At 33.6% G+C, this 23,423-nt stretch overlaps 1 protein-coding gene across 1 annotated transcript; it reads right to left on the bottom strand.

The window, feature by feature from the left end:
* Positions 1-11,379: 11,379 nt before the first annotated feature.
* Positions 11,380-13,315, bottom strand: LOC138339379 (uncharacterized). Its single transcript, XM_069290973.1, has 3 exons — positions 13,136-13,315; positions 12,236-12,625; positions 11,380-11,679 (listed from the first exon to the last, which is right to left on the bottom strand). The coding sequence occupies exons 1-3, from the start codon at positions 13,313-13,315 to the stop codon at positions 11,380-11,382; spliced, it is 870 nt and encodes a 289-aa protein (XP_069147074.1).
* Positions 13,316-23,423: the final 10,108 nt, after the last annotated feature.

The raw sequence follows: 23,423 nt of genomic DNA, 5'->3' as shown, positions 1-23,423 counted from the left end.
TTTATAACCTTTTTGTAGACGATAATACCCAAGAAAGACACATTTGAAAGCCTTCTGCTGAACTTTATCTTTTCCAGGGGTAAGATTATGAACAAAACAGGTGCAACCAAACACAAATGGAGGAAACGAAATGAATTCTAGTCTTGATAGAAGACTGATTGTGTACTTTGGTAGTGCAAAAATAGATGAAGGCATGCAATTTATCAAATAACAAGCAGTAATAACGGCATCAACAAAAAAACGCAAAGGGACTTGGTTGTGAATGAGCATGTCTGAGTTGTTTCAATTAGATTTCTGTTCTTTTTCTCAGCAACTCCATTTTGTTGAGGAGTATGTGCACAAGAAGACAAGTGCAATATTCCCTGGGATGACAAAAAAGAAGAGAGTGAAATAGAGAAGTATTCTCGGGCATTATCAACGATTAACTTCTTAATGTAAATACCAAATTTGTTGTGAATTCAGCATATTATTCCTGTAAGATAGAGAATAACTTTGATCTATTCTTCATTAAAAATAACCATGTACATTGAGAATAGTCATCAATAAAAGTAACAAACTAATGAAAACCTAAGGAAGAATTGACACGACTTGGACCCCGTATATCAGAATGAACAATGTTAAACATAGAGGTAGCCCTATTATTTCTGCTCTTTGGGAAAGAGGCACGGGTATGTTTCCCAAGCTGACACGACTCACATTCTAACAAAGATAAAGGCATAAGAGAATCAAATTCATCCTTCAAGGACCCTACCAGACCCAAAAAAGTTGCAATGTCTTGTTGATTCTGTTGTAAATGAACAATATCTGACACAACTTTGAAAATGAGTTGTATATCATTTGTATACAAAGTTTTGGCTTTGTTCCACACTTTGCAACACGTTTTACAAGACTGAAACAAATTTAACAACTAAGGATCAAGTGAATTCCACAAGAGACTACACAATTTTGCATCAATTTTAACCTAAGCAGGTCAATCAGTTGCTCCAATATTACTACTGTTTTTGAGCAAGTGATCTTCAAATCCTTGAACTGCAAACCACAATTCAATAGGGGCTGCCCATGAGGTGTAATTACCACTACCATCTAAATTTACCATAGTAATTACCATTGATGGTGTAGAAGAAACAATTGACTTAACAATCTGATTAGAGTAATCTGATTATCCGCTTGTTACGAGGCATTTTTATTTGTCACAAAAAGAAGTACTGATGAAGTAAGAAAGTAAGCTTCTTAAACAAATATGGAGAAACAAAGAAGTAGACAACTAAATGTAATAAAGAAAGAAATTAGACAGACTTTGGAGAATGAGAAAAGAATGAGGGAGGTGAAAGTGAAGTGATTTTATATGATTGATTTAACAACTATTGATCATCCCTGCTCTCTTTTTGTTTTTGAGTTTTTTCTTTCAGTTTTTTTTCCTGTTATTACATATAACATTCAGAGAGAGGGGGCAGGAAAAAAATCCTTGTGACTCCAATACCATGATAAATGAGAATAAGAAAAATAAGAGATATAGGGAATTGAATTGTTTATTGTTCCCTCAAGTTGATGACTTAAATAGCTGTTACAGATAATCTAAATAAGGAAAGAAACTAATAAAATATTATGTTATATCAAAATTACTTAATTAAAGGTATTGGGGAATATTCTCATCTCTAGAGTATCTAAATATACCATAATTAACAATTAAAAACAACTTCAATCTAGTAACACAACACTTTTCATTAGACTTGTTAGAGTGGGTTAGAGTCCCATATTGGTTGGGGAATGGATTTGTGATCTACTTATATGGTGTTGGGAAATCCTACCTTCATGATCTAGCTTTTGGGGTTGAGTTAGCCTAGGTACCATATCTTTATATGGTACTAGAACCAGATCCATCTAGTTAGGACTTTTGGCCCACGCTTCCATTGGGTTTGGGCAGGAAGGGGGTGTTAGAATGGGTCCGAGTCCTGTAAAGTTTGAGGAATGGAAATTTGGTTATCTGCTTATATAGACTTGGTCAATCCTTTCCTCATGGGTTAGTTTTTGGGATCGAGTAAGTCTATAGTGCAATATCTTTACAAAAGGAATAGCAAAAATTTATTTTTCAACCAAAAAAAATTACTCTGTCCAATATAACTTGGAAAACTCAATAAGCTAAAATTGAAAAAGAGAACATGTTTGCTGATATTAGAGCTCAAACTCGCATTACAATAGTCAAAGAGCAAAGCAAAGCAGCAGCTAAACTAGTGCCCCCAATGAAGTCTTGTGTATGTGGGTTCCTGGTTATATACCTACCTTTTAAGGTATATATACAGACATACATATATATATATATATATACATACACACACAAAAAAAAAGTTCCAATATCAATGCGTGCACGTGAACCCCATACCCTTCACGTGAGTTTGCCTCTGTAGCTACTAAGGGAAGCTTTGGACTAGAGAGTGAGATAAAGAATCCATTGGAAGTTCTTCAATGTTTAAAATTTGGTGGTTTTAGTCTTCAAAATGGATACCAAAAATTGCTTAAATCTTAAGGGAAATTGATATTTAGCACTTGAAACACGAGTATCAAACAATTTTGAATCAGTACTTGTAGAAGAAAGTTAAAACTCCATTAAAGGTTACTGTAAGCTTCGTGTCCAATCGAGGAAAGGGGAGTTCCGACTAGGTAATGGGTTATCCAAATGGACTGGTTAGTTATCTTGTTGGATGGATATTTTGATTAGAGGATGCCATGCTTCACTCCTACTATATAGGGGTGTATTAGAACTTTGATGGACAGTAGGGGTATATGTGAATGAAAAGTATAATGTAGTAATTCAAACAATAAAAAATAGTAGAGGGATCAGGGGTATATCCAACCCTTTCCAAAACTCCAATCCATGTGAAAGCTCGAGCAGAAGCAATGAGTGATGTTTTGATTAGAACATCACCGCTAGGTTGGGGAGGGTAAGTATATAGCTCATACAATAGCTGCATTATCTGACCATTGATATTTGATCTTACTTGGTCTGGTTGTCCAGTAATCTACATCTTCAAGAAAAGTTGTTTGAGTGACATGATCCAATGGGGTGAGAAAGCTTAGCTAACACTCTTCTTTTCCCCCCCCTTTTTTCAACAATAAGGATTTTCTACCTCTATTCAGTCATCTACTTTGGTTCCTGGATTTGTCTCCACCTCTTGATTTTCTTCCCTTTATGCTAGCTTTGAACCCTTGATCCTAGTACCAAGAGAAGACAATCTCAGCCCCTAGGACAATGAGCAGCAGGTGGATTTGTCTCAGCATCTGATATGTCTCTTGAATTGTCCCAAAACATTACACCAATTGTCCCCAGGACATTTGCATGCGAAATTTGAATATGTGTGCTTTTTTTAGCAGCTTTTGAAGTTGTCCATTCATGAATCGCCTAAACATTTTCCTTTCTTTTCATGATTTATAGGTATACCATTTCATCAAAGTCAGGTGTATGGTCTTTACCATTTTTATTCTTTTGCTGAACAGGCACCTTTACAGGTTGGTACTGGGAAAATAAAGGTAAAACGTTCAAACACATTTTGGTGTTTTGATGTGAAATTGTTAATTGTTCACATAAACATGTTTATAATGAAGGTTAATTAACTATTCATTATCCACAAGGTACACTAGAAAAACACAACATGAGTTCTTTGTTACAAAAGCAAATTTTGTTGATATTTGATGACCACAACATTGTAGACATTATTAGACCTCAATAAGAAAAGAAAATAAGAAGACAATGAAAAAAGCGAAGTAATATCAGGGCTAGAGGAAACGTTTTTTTTACAAAACAAGAGTAATTGATTTTATTTTCCGACATTCACAAGGAATTAGAACATAGTAATTCCTAGTGCAATTTATAACAATTTCTAGTTTCCTTGTTGTGAAAAAAGAGAGAGGAGGTTTTGTTCTTAGGTAATATAAAATGTATCTTGATCTCATATTTTGATTAAGTTGGTGTTGAATTCAATTTGTATGCTTTGTATCTTGCTCATCCAAACTAATTTCCAGTGTTCTAATTTTCTAAACGTGTTATTAACTAAGTTTATTGCACTTTATTTTCAGTATCTTGAAAAGGAACTTGGGATTGAGAATTTGAGGACGATGAAAAGGATAAAGGATGCTTTAGATATCATGAACCCCGACAACATTATTCTCCCTCTCATATGCTATTGAGATAGCTGTTTGAAATGGTTTCATTTGTTCTCTTTAATCCCATTTATCTGTTGTGACATTGTATTCTATGTTAGATCAAGTTCAAATAACTTTGAACGCTAACAAGTCTAAGAATTTAAATCAGGATGAATATGGGGTTCAATGACTAAGTCTGCATATAAAAAGGGAAGAAAAATCATGAAGTGCAAAATTAAGTATGATACTATGTACCACAACTGATGGGCAAAAACTAGTTTTTGTATTTATTTTTTACATAATTTTTTTATGTCAAAGTTGTCTCTTCTTTCAATAGCGAATACCCGACAATAATACATCTTATACAGGATAGTAGGAGTTCTATAAGTATTATGAGTTATTAAGGCACATTAGATACACACAACTACATTGAGATTAAATACAGCAAATCCCACCTGAACTACTTCAGTAAAACTTAGTACTTTAATTATACGGGCGTTTAAGTATTACTCTAAACAATTTTGAACTAATTAGAGACCACCCTAAGAGATGACATGGCAAAGTGAGTGTACTCACTCTCCTCAAAGCACGTGAAATAATAAAAATACAATAACAAAAATCAAATGGTAAAATCATACACTTGACATTATTTTTACTGGCCAATATATAACTAAAAGTTTTTAATTTTTTTTTATAAGTTAAGGTTAAAAAAAATGTGATATTTCTTGCATATAAGTAAATGAAATTCGTGAGTTGAATTTTTTTTAAAAAAATTACTTAATCATTTTGTTCTCTCTTTATTTTGTTGTCTTCTACAAATTTCTTCTTCCCCATTGAAGCACTCCTTTTAACGTTCTTCTTCCATATTAAAAAATTTCCTTCATCTTCATCCCTCACCTCACCCGCCCTTCATCAATCACAAAATCTAACACCTAATTTATATTATTGAATGTAAACTTTCTTGAATTTTAAGAAACCCATTTTGAATTCTATTAGTGCGTGTGTAACATCTAGTAACTTGTAATAGCCAAGAATAAGCTAAAAACTAAAATTTATTACTTTTTGAAAAAAATGAAAAAATATGGAAAATTTTCAAAGTTTACAAAATGAGTTCTGGTCATTTTCAAATGCCCATAACTTCTAGCTCAGGATGATAGTTCTGGTTATATTGGAAAGACCTTTCCAACGGCGCCGAATTTGCACCATTTCGATATAGTATGAGGGAGATACACTTTACAAGAGTTAGGTTGTTGAATTAAGGAAAGTCCAATCCAGATTTAAGGAAGGGCAAACTAGTCTTTTTATCCATTTATTTTTTAATTCGTTTTAAGGGTTTAATTAGGGTAAAAAACAAGTTTTAGTTCAGATAAGAAAAGTTTTTGATACTTAGGCTTGGGAGAAAAAAGAAAAAAAGAAGAAGAATGGAGAAAGATCAAGATTTATCTAAGATCCCAAGGGATTGTAGTGGAATTCGTCGGGGGTGATCCCTATTAAGATATCTGAGATATTTCATGTGGATTAATTTATCTGCACACCAATCTTGCTTCACTTCTTTTTTTGAGTCGTTTACATGATTAAAATGAGTTCTTCATAAATCTTGTCGAATCCCATTTGGTTGAGTAGATTGAATACCCATTGATGTTGATAAGTAGTTTACGATGTTATTTTGGGTTTAAATTTGATGGGCGTTGAACGTATTTATGATCCTAGGGGTTTGGGGATGAAACCATGGAGGTTTAGGAGATATGGAGATTGAAAAACAAAGAGAAAAAGTGGCCAGACGCACCAAGGCAAGCCAGGTGCGTTGTGCCTGCAGTACGCCATAACCAGGCTTCTCACTGGGGCCTGGCGCGGCGCACCACCAGTGCACTCGGATCGGCATTTTTTGCCAGTTTTCGTACTTTAGTTCTTTTATGTCCATCCAAGTTATATTAAAACCTTCAAATGATTTCTAAACACCTATAAATCATTAAAGAACTCAAACTATAACCTTGAATCGATAATTGAATTCGAGTAAAGTTAAGATCAAAGTCAAAGAAGTTAAGAGTTATGTATAAAGTTAAGAAGTAACTTAAAGTAAAGTTCTTAAAGTCAAGAGTCTTATTTAAATATTTGAAACTTTGTTTATAAGACTCATGTTTCAAGATAAGTAAAGAGTTAGTTGAATTTCTTTTCTTCAAAGGTATATGGGTACTAGTTATTCCCAAGGATACTTTAGATGTTTTTTTTTAACAGTAAAACAAATAAGGAAACTTTGAGTTCCAAGGATCCCTAGGGAAAGTTTTTAGAAAAGAACTACGACTTTCTAAAAAAAAGCAAGTAGGGAAACTAAAATTTTCAAGATAGCCTTTGAGCAAAATATTTTGAGCACTAATTTCAAACCACACAATCAATATGTTTTTAAACAGAAGATCTAGCAGAATTTTGGGAGAAATATTGAGCACCGATATGGAGGAGAGTTCAGACAACTCACAGCCCCCATTAATTATCTAGCCACCATGGTTAGAATAGGGGTCATACTTTTTAGATGAACTGTTTTCATTATAGACTAGTGGATCCATTAGGCACTTCAGGTCTTACATCTTTGATTCGGTATAGGATGCGCTGGCAGCGTGAGGTAGATCGTTTTAACATCACTATAGCTCGTAAGTGATGGTTGTCGGTTAGAGAAACTCCCACATAAGTTATTTCATTTTTACATACAACAATATATTTGTATTTTTACATACATCTCAGAGTTAATTGTATCCTTTTATACATTCAGAATTTACAACATGTCTTCGGATAGTTTATTTTATACTGCACTTACTTTTAAGTTGCATTATATTGAAATGAGTTAGTTATTCATTAGTTGAGTAGAGCCACGATAAATGTTCATTCTTACTCCTTTTCAAGCTTAAGTGTTGTTAGCATTCCAATTCACATACTCGTATATTTAATGTACTGATGCCAGTTGGCCAACATCGTGTCATGATGCAGACGCAGGTAACTAGGATAAACATTCTGTATACCGTTGATCCAGTAAGCAGCTCAGAGTCAGTTGGTGATCCTCCCTTCATTCCGGAAAAAACATCTTCATCATTTAGTTATTGTTTTAGTTTTCGGTTGTTAGAGGCTTCATAGACAAATGGTATTAGATTCTTAGTATTTTCTTTTCACTTGTAATTGACTAAGACTTGGGTTGCCAATTTGGCTAATCATTACCTTTAATCTATATCATTGATTTATATCTAGTGTTTAAGTCTTCCGCTGAATTAAGTAAGCCAGGCTAACGGTTCGCTCAAGGCCAGAAATGGTCATTGGGTGCCGGCCACATCCAGGGTATGATGCAAAAAATGTGGGTTTATCAACTTTGTTACACAATCTTCAATTTACATTTGAGTTGTTAAGAAAAAAAAATAAATTTCAAAAAATAATATTATTCAAGGGGTAGATTTGTGGGAGAGAGAGAGAGGGTTCGAAGAAGAAAAATTATTATACTTTTTAAAAAATAAAAACTAATGTTCATGAATGTAAAAGAAGAAAACAACTATTTGAAGGATGGAAATTCCAAAAAAAAAACTAGTTGTAACAAGCCATAGTCTTGTATGATAACTGCGGCTAAGTATGAGGGCAACAAGCCAAGAACTAGGGGCAAGAGCCAAGGAAAATGACCAAGGTTGCCCAAGAGTTCACAGCACTGCACCAACCTTCATGACCACTATCACGGCCAGTGGTGGGGACCAAGACCCGTGGTGTGGTCCGTGGTTACTAGGAAGCTCCCAATGGGCTGCCTAATGCTAGCTCATCTTCACGAGCCACTTCAAGGCCAGCGGTGAAGACCACTACTCCAAAGAAGTCTCGTGGTGATGCCTTAAATTTATGGAGACCAAGAAAAGGTGGCCTAGATATTGGTCCAAAGACCACAACTCGTGGTGCCTCTCGTGAGACCTGGGCAGTAGGCTGCAAAGTGAGGGCCATTTTGAGAAATTCCGGTTTAAGTTAGATTAAAGTGAGGTGGTTTTGCCTAAGACTAGGACCCCTATATAAGTGATTTTAACCCTTTCAACTCATCATTCAAGACATTATTCCAAAGTCCCGAAAGCATCACAAAGTTCATCCTCTCAAATATTTCTCTCTTTAGAAATTGAAGAAGCAAAATAATGAGTTGGAGCTAGGGTCAAGATCAAGTCTCCATTCCTCAAGAATTTTTGGGATTTGTTATCAAGGTATGACATCTTTCATCCAAGTACATCTCTCATCCATGGAGTTCATCCAAAATCCAATTTCAAAAGATAGAAATCTCCAATTGTTAGTGTTTGACTCAAAAGTCATGGATTCCTTTTAAACTTGATTCCAATGGTTAGATTGAACTAGCGCAATAGAGGGATTTTCATGGTATCTTGGCTTGGTGAGGCCCCACCATATCATTGGTAGTTTGGATTGAGCAATAGTCCCCTTCCTTTAGTAGTTTGGACTTGCATAAGTAAGGTGGTTTCCATGTTAACTTGGTTTAGCATAATGTGTTTCTTTCCTTGATGACTTTGAATTGGTGAATTATAATCATTCATGTGTAATAACATGTATTCTATTTGTAAAGAAGTACTCTTCCATGAATAGTACACTTCTCTAAAGAGGGACAAGTCCCTAATTGAAATAGCATGTTTTTGACGAACAAGGTTACTTCAAGGAAGTATCATAAGTATGTTCTAATTTGAGATTTACTTGTTATGATGTATGATTATGTCACACCCCGAGCTACCCCCGAGGAGGGGACACAGAACGTAGGACCACAAGTGATCCCTACATAACCCTACTGGCATGTGCATGAGCATACTAAAGAATATAAACTATTGCGAAAGCCAAATCATAATTTATAATGAAAAGATGGGGAATACTCATAGGCTAAAACTGATATATATGAAAGCTGATGAGTTAAACACAATGAAGTTACTAACTCAACACTAAGTTGAAACTAAATATGTCTTAAAACAGTCTCTAAACTTGCATAGAAATACTTGGACAAGACCCAACTAAATTTATCGAAAACTGAAACTAAATTACTGAAAGACTAAAATGAAAATCATGACTGTTTTCAACGGAGAATGAGGACTTACCACTGAATCTTCTAAATTGGAGATAAAAAATCGATCTATGCGTGATCTGGATGCTGAGAACCTGAACCTACATCACGAGAAGATGTAGCGTACATATGCATCAGTCATTGAAAGGAATTGAACATGTAGGATAGAGTAAAACTTAAATAAAATATAATTGAACAAGCACAAAAACAAGTATAATAGTGTGAACATGATATATTGAATTCTGAGCTAACAGAATGCAATAACCAATTTATAACATGCTGAAATTGAATACTAAATATACTGATAAACTGTCAATGCAGAGAGGCTGACTTATCTGTGGGAGCTACTAATAACCGATACTAAAACCACATGAGCTAAATGAGGAGTGCGATGTGTACGCCCTATTGGGAGGACCCAAATATACCCTGCCAAAGGTATAAAGGCATGCTGGCGTGATCACTAAACTTATTGCCCAAAGAGGGGACTTACAACCTACTTGGTTCGTAGTTCTAGGACTAATTGGGTATGCTGAACCCTAATCCAACTCGGTATTATGCTACTCCCAATGAATTCTATAAACTTACTGATTATGTCTGATTTTATGTAAACACTGGATTGCTTGAAACTAAACATGTAAACTGAGAATGCAACAATTAATTTGGTAATCATGCATTTATAACTCAGGCATGTATATCTGTAGTGTCTGAAACATCTGACTTAGCATGTGTAATTCAATAACTAAAGAAATACAAAGCTAGGTTCTTAAATTCATGCAATAATCTGAGTAATAACATGATCATCTGATTTGGAACATATATTCTAGAAACCCTAGGTTTAATCCTAACAAGAGAATCAAGAATCTGACTGAACACTAGGGACACAATGGGTGAAAGGAACCCACAAGTGAAATCCCACATACCTGGTGATGATATCCACGAAAAAATATTTTGGTTTTGGAGTAGGAACTGCTTCTGCTTGTTGCGTTCTTGAACTAGGATTCTTGAGCTTTTTCTCCTCTATTGCTTCTAATTTTCTCATTTTTGATTTAATGATTTGACTTAGCTATGTTTTAATTATGTTTATAGAATTAAACTGACTAAAATCTGATTATTTAGGGTCAAAACGATGTAACTTATGGTTTAAACAAAGTGGGAAAGGTCAAAAAGACCCCTGGGGAAGTTTCTGTCGGACCCACCGACAGCCAGGAATGACGGTCTGTCGATTGACCGATTTCCCGTCGTTTGGTACGTAGGTTGGGCCTGTTCGACAATCTTTACTAAAACGGGCATACCTTTTTACTCGGAGGATTGATTTTAGAAAGGTTGGTGGCTATGGAAAGCTAATTCAATTATCTATCTGTGGAAAGTTCATGGAACACCTAATTGATTTTGTGCTAACAGTTATGACTATTTGGACATTACCCAACTTCATTACCCCCTTAATTATTTTCTAAGTATACTAAGTTCTTCTCATCAAACTTAAGTTCTCTAGAGGCATAAGTTATCACCTTAGCTTGCTTCATCAACACACAACGTAAGAAAGCTCTGGATGCATAACAATAGATCACATAACCATCTGAACCCTCTAGTAGAGTCAAGACAGGAGCTGTAGTCAATCTTGTTTTCAATTGTGTAAAGCTTTTCTCACAATCATCTGACCATTGAAACTTGACCATATACTAAGTCAACCTAGTCAATGGTGAGGCTATGGATGAAAATCCTTCCACAAACCTTTTGTAATAACCCGCTAGACCTACGAAACTTCTGATATTTGTAGCAGAGTTATGTCTAGGTTACTGGTTCTTTGCTTCTATCTTCTGCGAATCCACTCAGATCCCTTCGCTAGATACACTGTGACCAAGAAAAGCAACAAATTACAACCAAAAATCATATTTACTAAACTTAGCGAATAACTGGTGATCCTTGAGTGTCTGCACAACAACTCTCAAATGACTTGCATGTTCTTTGTCACTCCTAGAGTAAATAAGGATATCATCAATAAAGACAATAACGAATAAGTCCAAGTACTGTTTGAACACTCAGTTCATCAAATCCATGAAAGCTACAGAAGCATTAGTTAGTCCAAACGACATAACTATAAATTCATAATAACCATACCGAGTTCTGAAGGTTGTTTTCAAAATTTCACTATCTCTTACTCTAAGCTAATGATAACCTGATCAGAGGTCTATATTTGAGAAATGGCTAGCACCCTGAAGTAAGTCAAACAAGTAATCAATCCTGGGGATGTGATACTTGTTCTTGATTGTGACCTTGTTCAACTGTCTATAGCCAATGTGCATTCTGAGGGAACCATTTTTATTCTTTACGAACAACACTGGTGCACCCCATGGTGAAATACTAGATCTAGTGAAGCCCTTATCTAGAAGGTATTTCAACAGCTCTTTCATTTTCTTAAGCTCTGCTGGATCCATTCCATAAGGAGGAATAGAAATAGGCAGGGTCCAAAGTCGATTTCCCTTTCGGGAAGAACTCCATGAAGATCTTCTGGAAATTCACTGACTACTGGAACTGACTCAAGAGTAGGGGATTCAAGTCTTGAATCCTTAGCCCGAACTAGATGATAGAGATAACCCTTAGATATCATCTTTCTGGCCTTAAGGTAAGAAATAAATTAATCCATAGGCGCAAAGCTATTACCCTTCCATTCTAAGATTGTATCAATCTGTAAACTGAAAACAAACATTCCTAGTTCTACAATCGACTGAGGCATAACACGAGTTTAAATATTCCATGCCTAAAATGACATGAAAGTCTACCATTTCTAACTCTACTATATCTGCTGAGGTGACTTTCTGAGAGACTGTGAAAGGCAATTTCTATATACCCGTCTAGATGTAACTGGGTCACAGACTGGAGTATAGATTGAGAAAGGTTCTGAGAGAGTTTCTAGACTGACATTGAATTGGACTTCTATGAAAGGAGTTACAAAAGAAAGTGTATCCCCTGGATCTAACAATGCATAAACATCAAGGACAAAGACACGTAACGTACTAGTGACTACATCAGGAGAACCTTCTTGATCCTAGCAAGCCTGAAGAGCATACACCTATTCTGGTGCTGACTGCCACCTGTACTAGATGAGTTACCCTGCTGAGTTGGACGACTTGCTAGTGTTGCTGAAGTTGTAGACTGAGATTTACCATTTCCACCTTTTTGACCTTGTCTAGAAGGACAATCCCTCAACCTGTGACCAGACTGACTGCACCCAAAACATCCCTCTTTTCCTGAAAGACACTCGCCCGGATGGTTCTTACCACACTTAGGGCAAGTGGGGTAAGTCTTGGTACTTGAAACACTTCCCTGAGATTTAGAGCTTGATGCTCTACCTTTCTGTTCATACCTGTTTTTAGAGGATGGAACACTAGCTGATGAAGGGGATGGATCCAAAAACATATGCTGACCCTGCGAGTGATTTCCATAACCCGATTTCGGCTGAGAATAGTCATAGTTCAAGTCCTTGCCTTCTTATTTTCCTTAGCCTGTTCCCTAAGCTTATAACCGTCAACCTGCTGAGCATGAGTCATAAGTCTAGAGATGTTCATATATCCAAGTAACATCGCAATTCTGCACTCAGTTTTCACCAAATCTCACACTCCATACAAAAACTTATTCATCTGAGCCCTTGATTTTAACAATCATGTGAGGAGCATACCTGGAGAGTTGGTTAAACTTGAGTCCGTACTTTTGGACTGTCATGTTACCCTGCCTTAAGTTCATGAATTCTTGGAATTTTGCTTTTCTCAACTCTATTGGGAAAAAATTGTCAAGAAAAATCTCACTAAAGCAATCCTAAGTGATAGGAGCTTAATTTCCACTCCAATTATCCTTCCACTAAGTGTACCAAATATGAGCAACATCTTTCAACTGGTATAGTGCCAACTCAACCCGATCATTCCCAATGACTTGTATTACCTCAAAGATTTTCTTCACCTCATCCAATAAATTCTGAGGATCCTCATTAGTCTGTGATCCTAAGAACTTAGGAGGATTTATCCTAACATATTCACAAACCCTTGCTACCACTGATCTACCATATTCATTCACATGATCATGAACTCGATTGTTCTTGTTATTCATACTCTGAGCCAACATCTGTATGACATTCCTTAACTCAACATTAAAGACTTTGTGATCTAGGACTTGAGGAGTTGCGTTTGCATTTATGGCATGCACATTCCTAGCATTACATTACCTCTACGAGGAGACATGTTCTAAAATGTAGAACGTCAAGTTATAATGGAATAACATCATACCTCACGCACTATAAGAATACTAAGAAAGTGAAGTTTTTCCTAAAACAATTCATAGCCTCCCTCTCATTAGATGTGGTGCGCTTCACACCCATGTAAAAGACTCTACTTAGTGCGACTTTTCAGAAATCCTAGGACACTTAAACCTAGTGCTATGATACCAAGTTTTGTCACATACCGAGCTATCCTCGAGACACGGGCACGAAACCTAGGACCACAAGTGATCCCAATCTAACCCTGCAGACATGTGCATGAGAATACTAAAGAAATAAAAAGCTAGGGTTCTGAAATTCATGCGATAATATGAGTAATAACATGATATTCTGATTTGGAACATATATTTTATAAATTCATGAAGTTCTATCAAAGTTCTAGAAACCCTAGGTTTAATCATGACAAGATAATCAAGAATCAAATTGAAAACTACGGACCCAATGGGTGAAAGGAACCCACTGGTGAAATCCACATACCTGGTGATGAAATCAACAGAAAAATACTTAGGTTTCGGGGCTCGAACTGCTTGATCTTGCTGCGTTCTTGAACTAGGATTCTTGAGCTTTTTCTCCTCTCTTGCTTCTAGTTTTGTAATTTTTGATTTAATGATTTGACTTATATATGTTTTAATTATGTTTCTAGGCTTAAACTAACTAAAATCTAATTATTTAGGGTCAAAATGACGTAACTTAATGTTTAAACAAAGTGGAAAAGGTCCAAAAAGAACAATGTAAAGGTTACTGTTGGACCAATCGACGACCAGGATTGACGGTCCATTGATTGACCGACACCCCTTCGGTTGGTCCATTGGTTCGGCGTGTTCGATATGCCTTTACTAAAATGGGCATAACTTTTTACTCGGAGATCTAATGTTAGCAGGGTCGATGTCTATGGAAAGCTTATTCAATTATCTATGTGTGGGCAGGTCATGGGCCACCTAATTCCTTTTATGGTAAGAGTTATGACCATTTGAAGTTTACCCAACTATATTTCCCCCTTAATTTTCTTCTAATTCCCACCTACGGCCAGACCTACGGACCGTTCTGGTCATCCGTAGCTCTTTTCAAAGAGTGGGTGAATGGGGATTTCGATCGACGGTCACGGACTACGGACTGTCGTCTGACCTGAAGAACGTAGGTTCTTCCGTCGATCAAGACTTAGTTAATTTTCCTGGGCTGAGATTTTTGGGAGTTTATAATCCCATCGATGGTTGTGCAGGACGGACCATGGGTCAGGCTACATTATGTCGATGGTCTCTTCTTTTGCACCTGCAGATCTTTCTAGAAATCTATTTTTTGGTCTGTTTTTGATACGCGGTGTTATAGATTAGCTTCGACAATTGTTTATATTGCCTTCCTTGATATGTATGAATAAAGGTGATGATATAGAATTATTCCTCTTATTGTATGATGACTTATGTTCATTAAATATACCTATGACCATGTTGTTATCTCTTTTACTTATTAATTGTCTTATGCTGACTAATGCTTATGATATGTTTATGTCGATGATTATGCTAGTTATCATATTTAGTACATGCTTGGATTAACACATGTTTTTTCTACATTCCTATCAAATGTAGGGTCCGGCGATGTTGACTTCCTTCCCTGTGGCTAGGTTCATAGTAAAACAAGAATTAGGATATGGTGAGCCTCATATAATAGAGGATTTGACGACCATTTTTTTGTCATTCATTTTATGTTTAGAACTATTGTATGGGTTGTGTACCAAGGATATTCATTTTTTTCGGAGAAAATTGGACCTCTTAAAAAGATTATGCAATGATACATGGTTGATTTGTAGAGGCTTTGATGAGAAGATTATACATGTAGAAAAACATGTCAATATGCCATAAACCAGGCATTTACTCCAACAATAAAACTATCACCCTCCCCCCATAAAAATTAAGGATACCATTTTTGAAAATAATTTAAAATACATCTATATTTTTGTAATGATGATAAATAAAACTAAAGGTCAAACGATATAAAATTTAGGAGTGTACCTACCACAACATGTTTCATCGCATGAAAAACTATATGTTGAATTATCTAGAGGAATATCTATGCCAACAAACAAGTGTAGGTCATGACTGAACAACCAAATTGGTGCACACGGACATACACAAGAAATACTCTCGATAAGAAAGTATTAGAGTAGATTTGATTAATACAAAAAATCTAAGAAATCAAACATGAAAAAACATACACCACACATGTAGCTAATCAAAATTATAGTGGATGAATTTTTAGGTTTGGTGCAAGAGGAGACGATGTGAAAAATACAAGAAAATTATCATTGAAGACATTAATTTTTTGTATATAAAGTTATTAAAATACACGGTACACTGAATTTTAAAAATAAAAAGGGAACTTATAGTTCATGACACGACATATTTAAGAGGACAAATTGGTAATTAGTGAATAGTTACTTAGTAACAAATTGTGTAATAAGTATTTAAGAATAGATTCACCATTAACTTAGTATAACGAGGTACAATATTCAATACATATTGACATGTTGAAATCCTAAAATATAAAGATTCATATGTTGAAAGCATTAACTATTTGTCTATAGAGATCTTAAACATAACCTACACCTGCAACACACGTGCAGTGAATCTAGTATATTATTATAAGTGAGAAGCTCCTAACTTGAAAGTTGAAAAACCATTATACCCTTATTTTTATCCCTAAACTAAACTAAATATTAATATATAAATAATTTAATATTAAATAATAATCTTAGTAAAATTCATGCATCTAGACACAACAATTCAAATTCTTCAGGATATTAAATTTTCTATGTCATCATTTCATACTCATATAATCATATATATTATTTAAATATTAATTAATAATTATGTTATATTATATTATACTAAATACTAAAAATTGAATTGCCGTAGTACCTTAAGACTAAATTCAAATTGAGGTCGCATAGACATTCTTTCATGTGCTTCTAGTCATATGGTGGGAATTACAATTGCAAAAGTGTAAGATCATGTGCATTGCGACCACGTGGCCCTAATCACAATCGTGAGGGTCAAAATTTATAGTTCACCTAATTATATGTTGGTCACTTTAAAATCCTCTTTGCGATCGCGAAGAGCAATGCCTGGCATAATTAAGATTTCCCAAAACTAGGGTATCTTTTGCATTTTTCCATTTTTGAACCCTAAGAATTCGGTGTGGGCGATCGCAAAAGTTTTTTTTTTTTTTGAGATTTAGAATTTAGGTAAGTGATTTTGACTCTAATCCTTCATTACCCCATTATTGTTATCCCAAAACCTTGACATCAGTTTCTTGATCTTTTTATTTTAAAAGAATAGAAAGTTTCTCTTAAATTTTAGTTGAGGGTTTTTAATTCTTAAAGTTGATTTCAACCAATGTCTCACCCAAAGTTATGCCAAATAATTTTTTCCTTGGATGAATTAAGTTGTCTCGTAAGTACTTCATACATCTTTCATCTTTAATTCAGTTTTTCAATCTTTGATTCACTTGCGGATTCCAAATTCTATTTTAGTGCAACTATAAATGCACGTGCGCGTGCGTGTGCATGAGTGAGTGTGTGTGCTCCTTACTTTTATGCCATGTAAAAATTTAATAATTAGCCTTATTCGATAGAAGAAGGTATCTAACGAGGTAAAAATCCACAAGACCTACCTGAATCTCTTGGTTAATATGGGACAATTAACAGAGTTTAAAGTATGCACAAGAGTGTACTATCAATTATGTAGGTCTTTTCCAAGATGTATGAAACTAATTAAGTAGTTCTACTTCTTTCTTCGTTTTATGATACTAAATTCAATCATATTTTGCATTTAGAGGATTCCACCGGTATTTTCAGAGAGACATTGCAAGTACATGTTAATCCTATGTTTCTTATGGCTCCCCATGGAAAAACATGGGAGGTCTAAGTGGATCATTCTCAAGGACAAATTTGGCTGATGAAAGAGTGAAAGGAATTAAGCGACTATTACGCAATAAGCGTCAGCCTATTTTTTTTATCTTTACATACAATGCTCGTGATCATTTTGATGTGTCTATATTTGGTATGATTACAACAGAAATTTAATATCCAATAGAAGATACTGAATCATATGATTCTATGGATATTTTGAATCATTCTAGTGAAAATCTGAGCCATGACCCCTTAGTTGCGAAGAGAATAAGAAAAAGAAAAGAAGGGGAAGAAGAGGATGATATTCGAGTGAATATTCAGACTAATGCTAATTTAGTTGAGGAAGAAAGGAAGACATTCCAGTTAACCAACAGATTAATGATAATGTAATTGTGGAAGATATCTTGTTAGCCTTGAAACTAATGCTAACACACTTGAGGAAGATGAGTCTCAAAGTAAGTAATATCCTTAACTGGTTATTAGATATTAAGTGAATGCATTTAGTAGTAATACACTGCATTTGGATATCTATTTCAAGAAATAAGTTAATGTTGCGCCTAAAAACCCAAAATTGGTACCAGTAAGACAAAAAGCTTATTAGACTTTTTGAAATAATTAAGAGATTTTTTTTAGTGTAGATAGACTTATATATAATCGTAAGGTCCTTAATCTTTCCTAAAAACAAGTAGTAACTCCCATGTTTCAATTTATGCCATCAAAATTTCAATAGACACATATAACTTTAAAGTGAAATGAAATCAGTGATTACAAACATTCCATAACATTAATATTTGTGGCCATAAGGCTTTCTAAACTTGTGTTCTTAGATATACCGTACTATTTTGGTAGGTATCATATCATTGTAGTTGTTATACTTATATCATGCTTGCTACAGATTAGAAGGTCGAAGAAGCTAATCATAGAAGTGAAGAAGTTGGTCCAAAGAAAAACAATCGATAAATCATGGTGAACATAGCTGATAACACCCCGTATGTTGAAATTTTTATAAAATATACGCACACTACTTGTATGATAAGGTTTAATAATTTGTACATTATGTATTAACATTTGTTAGATTTTTCATTCCTTTACATTAAAAATATTTTTCTAAAAATCTAATGATCCTGTTTGTTTGATAAATATAATCATTAGACCATCCCAATGAGATATGCCAAAAGGAAAAACATAGTCAACATGAGCAATATGAGGTTGGTGAATGAAAAAGGAATAAGATGGGGAGTGGGAATAGAGTACACTAAGCGTAGGGCATCATAAAAAGAGGATGGACAGAATTTTGAAAAGAAAACAACATACCTGCTGGTGAGACTTTCCACTCAAGTTTATTCGGGGCCAGTTGCTAATGTTTTGAATGTTAAGAAGATCCCAACACCCAATTCGTTATGATATTATTAGCTACAATTTGTTCGGATTTTATTCAGGCCATCATAGTCCGTCTATGGAAGATGCTAGGCTGACGTTATATTTGTTTGCTTTAAAAAAACAAACAAACGATCAATATATGTATTTAGATAGATTTCTGCATTAATTGTCTTCTTATAACTGCAAGTATATGCATTCATCAAAATATATGTAAGCATTTTATTCAGTATATATATATATATATATATATATATATATATATATATATATATATATATATGTATGTATGTATGTATGTATATCATATCGTATATTATTATAAGTGGAAAGCTCACACCTTTAAAGTTGAATTACCATTTTGCCCCTTCACTAAATTAAATTAAATTAATAATTTTTTTAAATACTAATATTTAAATACATAATGGTAGAATATAACTTCCACCAATAACACATTAATTTTTTGGTTATGACATTATAATTATAATTAATTCGGTAAACTAAATTAGAGTAGAAAACAGTAATGTATGAAACTCTTCGAATTTTGTGATTCTTTCAAATTTTAAAATTACCAGAAATTTATCTATCATGAAAAAATAATGTATGAAATTCTACAAATTTTCTTATTCTTTGAATTTCGAAACTAAAATCAATTTATTTATCATGATTCAATATGAACCATTAAAATTTTTTTGATAGATGAAAAGACAATCAAATATCATTATAAGTTCCAGTTAATTGCTTCCTCCCTCATCACATTCTTTTCTTTTCTATCATCTACTATTCTCTTTTCTTCTTCCTAGATTATGACATGAATACATATCGTCAAGAAGCGAACTGGAGAAAAGAACAAATAACTTCATTTTGAAATTAAAAGAGAAGCTTTTTTATAATATAGTTCAACTGTTAGACTTAATAGTATAACTTATATACCTTTACATCTTTTTATGTAAGATTATCATTTTAAGTTTTTATTTTTCATTTTGTAGTTAAATTATGGTTGTCCAAAATGAATTTGGTATGCAACCTATATTTTTATGTAATTATATATTATTTTGCATTGTTATGAAAAAAAAATTTCTTTGTTTTTGTGTTAATATACTTTTAAGTGCTATTTAATTGACATAACTTCTTCAAATATATATATATATATATATATATATATATATATATATATATATATATTCTCGTGGGACTCACATGCAAAGCACGTGTCGAAAACTAGTTACCTTAAAAGCATGAACTTCTAACTTGATTATTAAATTACTATAATATCCCTAATTTAGGTTGTGACTTTACTGATGAGTTGTGACTTTTCCGATAACATGTGATCTTTTTCAAAGGGTTTTGATTCTTTGATGAGTTGTGACGTTTCCCAAGTGTTTTTCCTTTTCGACTTTTCCAAAGAGTTTCGACTTTTCCAAAGAGTTGCAACTTTTTTAAAAAGTTGAATTTACCAAAGTGTTGTGACTTCTCGAAAAGGTCATGTTTTTAAGACAAGACACAAAAAAGATTTGTTGATACTACCCTTTTTTACTATAAATAGATCGTCTTCCTTCCAATTTTCATCCACATTTTTAAATCTTCTTCTTCTTCTTCTCCTCCTCCTCCTCCTCCTCCTCCTCCTCCTCCTCCTTCTCCTCCTCCTCCTTCTTCTCCTCCTTCTCCTCCTCCTTCTCCTTCTCCTTCTCCTTCTTCTCCTTCTTCTCCTTCTTCTTCTTCTCCTTCTCCTTCTTCTCCTCCTTCTCCTTCTTCTCCTTCTTCTCCTTCTCATTCTCCTTCTTCTTCTCCTTCTTCTTCTCCTCCTTCTTCTCCTTCTTCTCCTTCTTCTTCTCCTTCTTCTTCTCCTTCTCCTTCCTCTCCTTCTTCTCCTTCTTCTCCTTCTCCTTCTCCTTCTCCTTCTCCTTCTTCTTCTTCTTGCATTTTAAAATGTTTTGTCTTATTTATTTTCATTAAGAGAGTTGAATGTTTAGCTGAATATGAGGTACCACTATTGTGATGAAGTAAGTCATTCATTCGTAAGATGGTTTATTTTATAACCTCGAGTACTTGTGGAAACTAATATAATTTTAATGATATAATAATTGTTATTTTATGTTTCAATATATGAAGTTAACATGATGTAGTCTAAATTTAATTGATTTTGTTAATAATTTTTTTTAATGTAGTATATGCTTTTGAATATCTTTTTAAAAAATTTACAGAATTGTGACGATTTATTTTTTATGCTCAAGAAAAATAAATGACTTTATCTATCAATGCTACTTGTGTGATTTAGACTTTCAGGAATCTTTATTCAAAATAATTATTACTATATAAATATTGCCTAGTTGTTTTACTTATTAATGATTCTTAATATTTAAGTATTTTAGACGAAGAAAGGTTGATATGTCATTTAATGACGTAAATTGAAATTTATATTAGTTTAATTTTTATTATTTATTTAATAGATATTTTTGTGAGATATATATGATTATTAATACAAATATATATTTATTAGTTCCCTTAACTTCACATAGTCCCCTGAAATGGTAAACACATACTTTCCACCACTAATGAACTTTGTTTCTTCCTAGGCTGCAGCATGCAATACTACATAGAATAACCTCAATAAATTGAACTGTATTTATACCTAAACACCTTAACGCCTAATTGACTCTGCCACATCGGTACGTTGTCTAATCCATCATAACTTTTAAAGTTATCTTATTATAATACTTCATAGCACAAACGAGAAGAAACGAATTACACGATTACATATACATAACATTTGATGATTCTTTTAATCTTAAACAATATGTTAAGTTTTAAAAGAAAATGTGCCCATCATGTTGCTGAGAAAGTTTACACCTCAAATAGCTTAAGCAATGAGACATACTTGATTTGTAGAGGCTTTGATGAAAATATCATACATGCAGAAAAAACAACATGTCAACATTCTACAAATTCGATGGTTACTCAAAGAATACAACTATAACAACCCCCCCCCCCCATTTTTCTAAATAGACAATACATACAACTTGAAATGTGTGGTAGAGAACAATGTGCCGAGTTATAATATTTGAAGTGGTTCAATTTTTACCAAGCTGAAATGTGAAATGGGAAATAGTTGATTTGTAAAGCTTTGAAAAGAATGTAATACATGCAGAAAAAACAACATATCAATATGGTACAAACAAGATGTTTACTCCAATAATATAACTATAACCACCCCCTTGCGTTTTTTAAAAATGAATAATGTTTATGATTTAAAGTGTGTGGTGGAAAACAATGTGCCCGAGTTATACTTTTTGAAGCGGCTAAATATTTTCTAGGCTACAAAGTGCAACACTATATAGAATCAATTTCAGTAAAGATATGATCTCAACTTATACCGAAACACCTTAACGCCTAATGGACTTAGCCGCATAGGGATGTTGTCTGATCAATTCTAGCTTTTTTATAGTTATCTTATTGTGATAATTCATAGCAAAAAAGATAAGAAAAGAATTCAAGATTTCATAGACCTAAGAATTAAAGATTCTTTTAATTATATACATTAGGTTTGTTTTGAAAGAAAATTTGTCCATCATGTTGCGGGGAAAACTAAACCCCTCATATAGCTTATGCAATGGGATATCGTTGATTTGTTGACACTTTTACGAGAATATTATACATGCAGAAAAAAATGTTAATATTCCATAAATAAAACCAGGTGTTTACTCCAACAATACAACTATCACCCACCCGCACGAAAATGAAGGATACCCTTTCAATTTTTTTTAAACAATTTTAAATACGTCTATATTTCTGTGATGATTGTAAAAATAAACTAAAAGCCAAACGATATCAAATGTAGGATTATACCTACCACAACATGCTTTCTGGAATGACAAACTACAAGTTGCACTATCTATTAGAATATCTATGCCAATAAAACAAGTGCAGGTCATGAATGAACAACCGTATTGGTTCACAGGGACATACAAAAGAAATACTCTCTACAAGAAATTATTAGGTTAGATTTTATTAATACCAAAACTATAAGAAATCAAACATGAAAAAAGATACACCACACATGTAGCTAATCAAAATTATATCTTTAGTTTGGTGCAAAAGGAGACGATATGAAAAATACATGGTAGTTATTACTGAAGAGATTAACATTGTCTTTATATAGTTATTCAAATACACGGTACACTAAATTTCAAAAATAATAAATAAAGGAACTTACAATTCATTACACGACATAATTAACAGAGCAAACTGTTAATTCGTGCATAATTACTTACTAACAGATTGCCTAATAAGAATTTAAAAATGGATTCGCTATTCAATTAGTATGATGCGGTGCAATACTAAATACAAATTGATATGTTGAAATCCTAAAATATACATAAAAATAAAATATTTTGTGTATAGGGATCTCAAAACATAACCTACACGTGAAACATATGTGAAGTGAATCTAGTATATTTTTATAAGTGAGAAACTCCTAACTAGAAGTTGAATAACCATTCTGCCCTTATTTTTATTCCTAAACTCAATTAAATATTAATATATAAATAATTTAATGTTAATTAATAATTTTATTCAAATACATGCATCTAAACACAATAATTAAAATCTTTTTGAAATATGATATTTTCTATCTCATCGTTTTTCTACTCATATAATAATATATATTATTTAAATAT

Source organism: Solanum lycopersicum, chromosome 11 (assembly GCF_036512215.1).
Source record: "Solanum lycopersicum chromosome 11, SLM_r2.1".
NCBI lineage: Eukaryota > Viridiplantae > Streptophyta > Magnoliopsida > Solanales > Solanaceae > Solanum > Solanum lycopersicum.
The sequence above is the reverse complement of the archived record's forward strand: the minus strand, read 5'-3'. Positions and strand labels throughout refer to the sequence as shown.

Excerpts from the sequence above, each read along its gene's own strand:
- LOC138339379 (XM_069290973.1), bottom strand. The coding sequence starts at position 13,315 with ATGTTGGCTCAGAGTATGAATAACAAGAACAATCGAGTTCATGATCAT. Across the intron at positions 12,626-13,135 it reads AGGTGAAGAAAATCTTTGAG|GGTCAGCATATGTTTTTGGA; the intron begins GTAATACAAGTC and ends AATCACTCGCAG. Across the intron at positions 11,680-12,235 it reads GGCTTGCTAGGATCAAGAAG|GGAAATCGACTTTGGACCCT; the intron begins GTTCTCCTGATG and ends TCTTCCCGAAAG.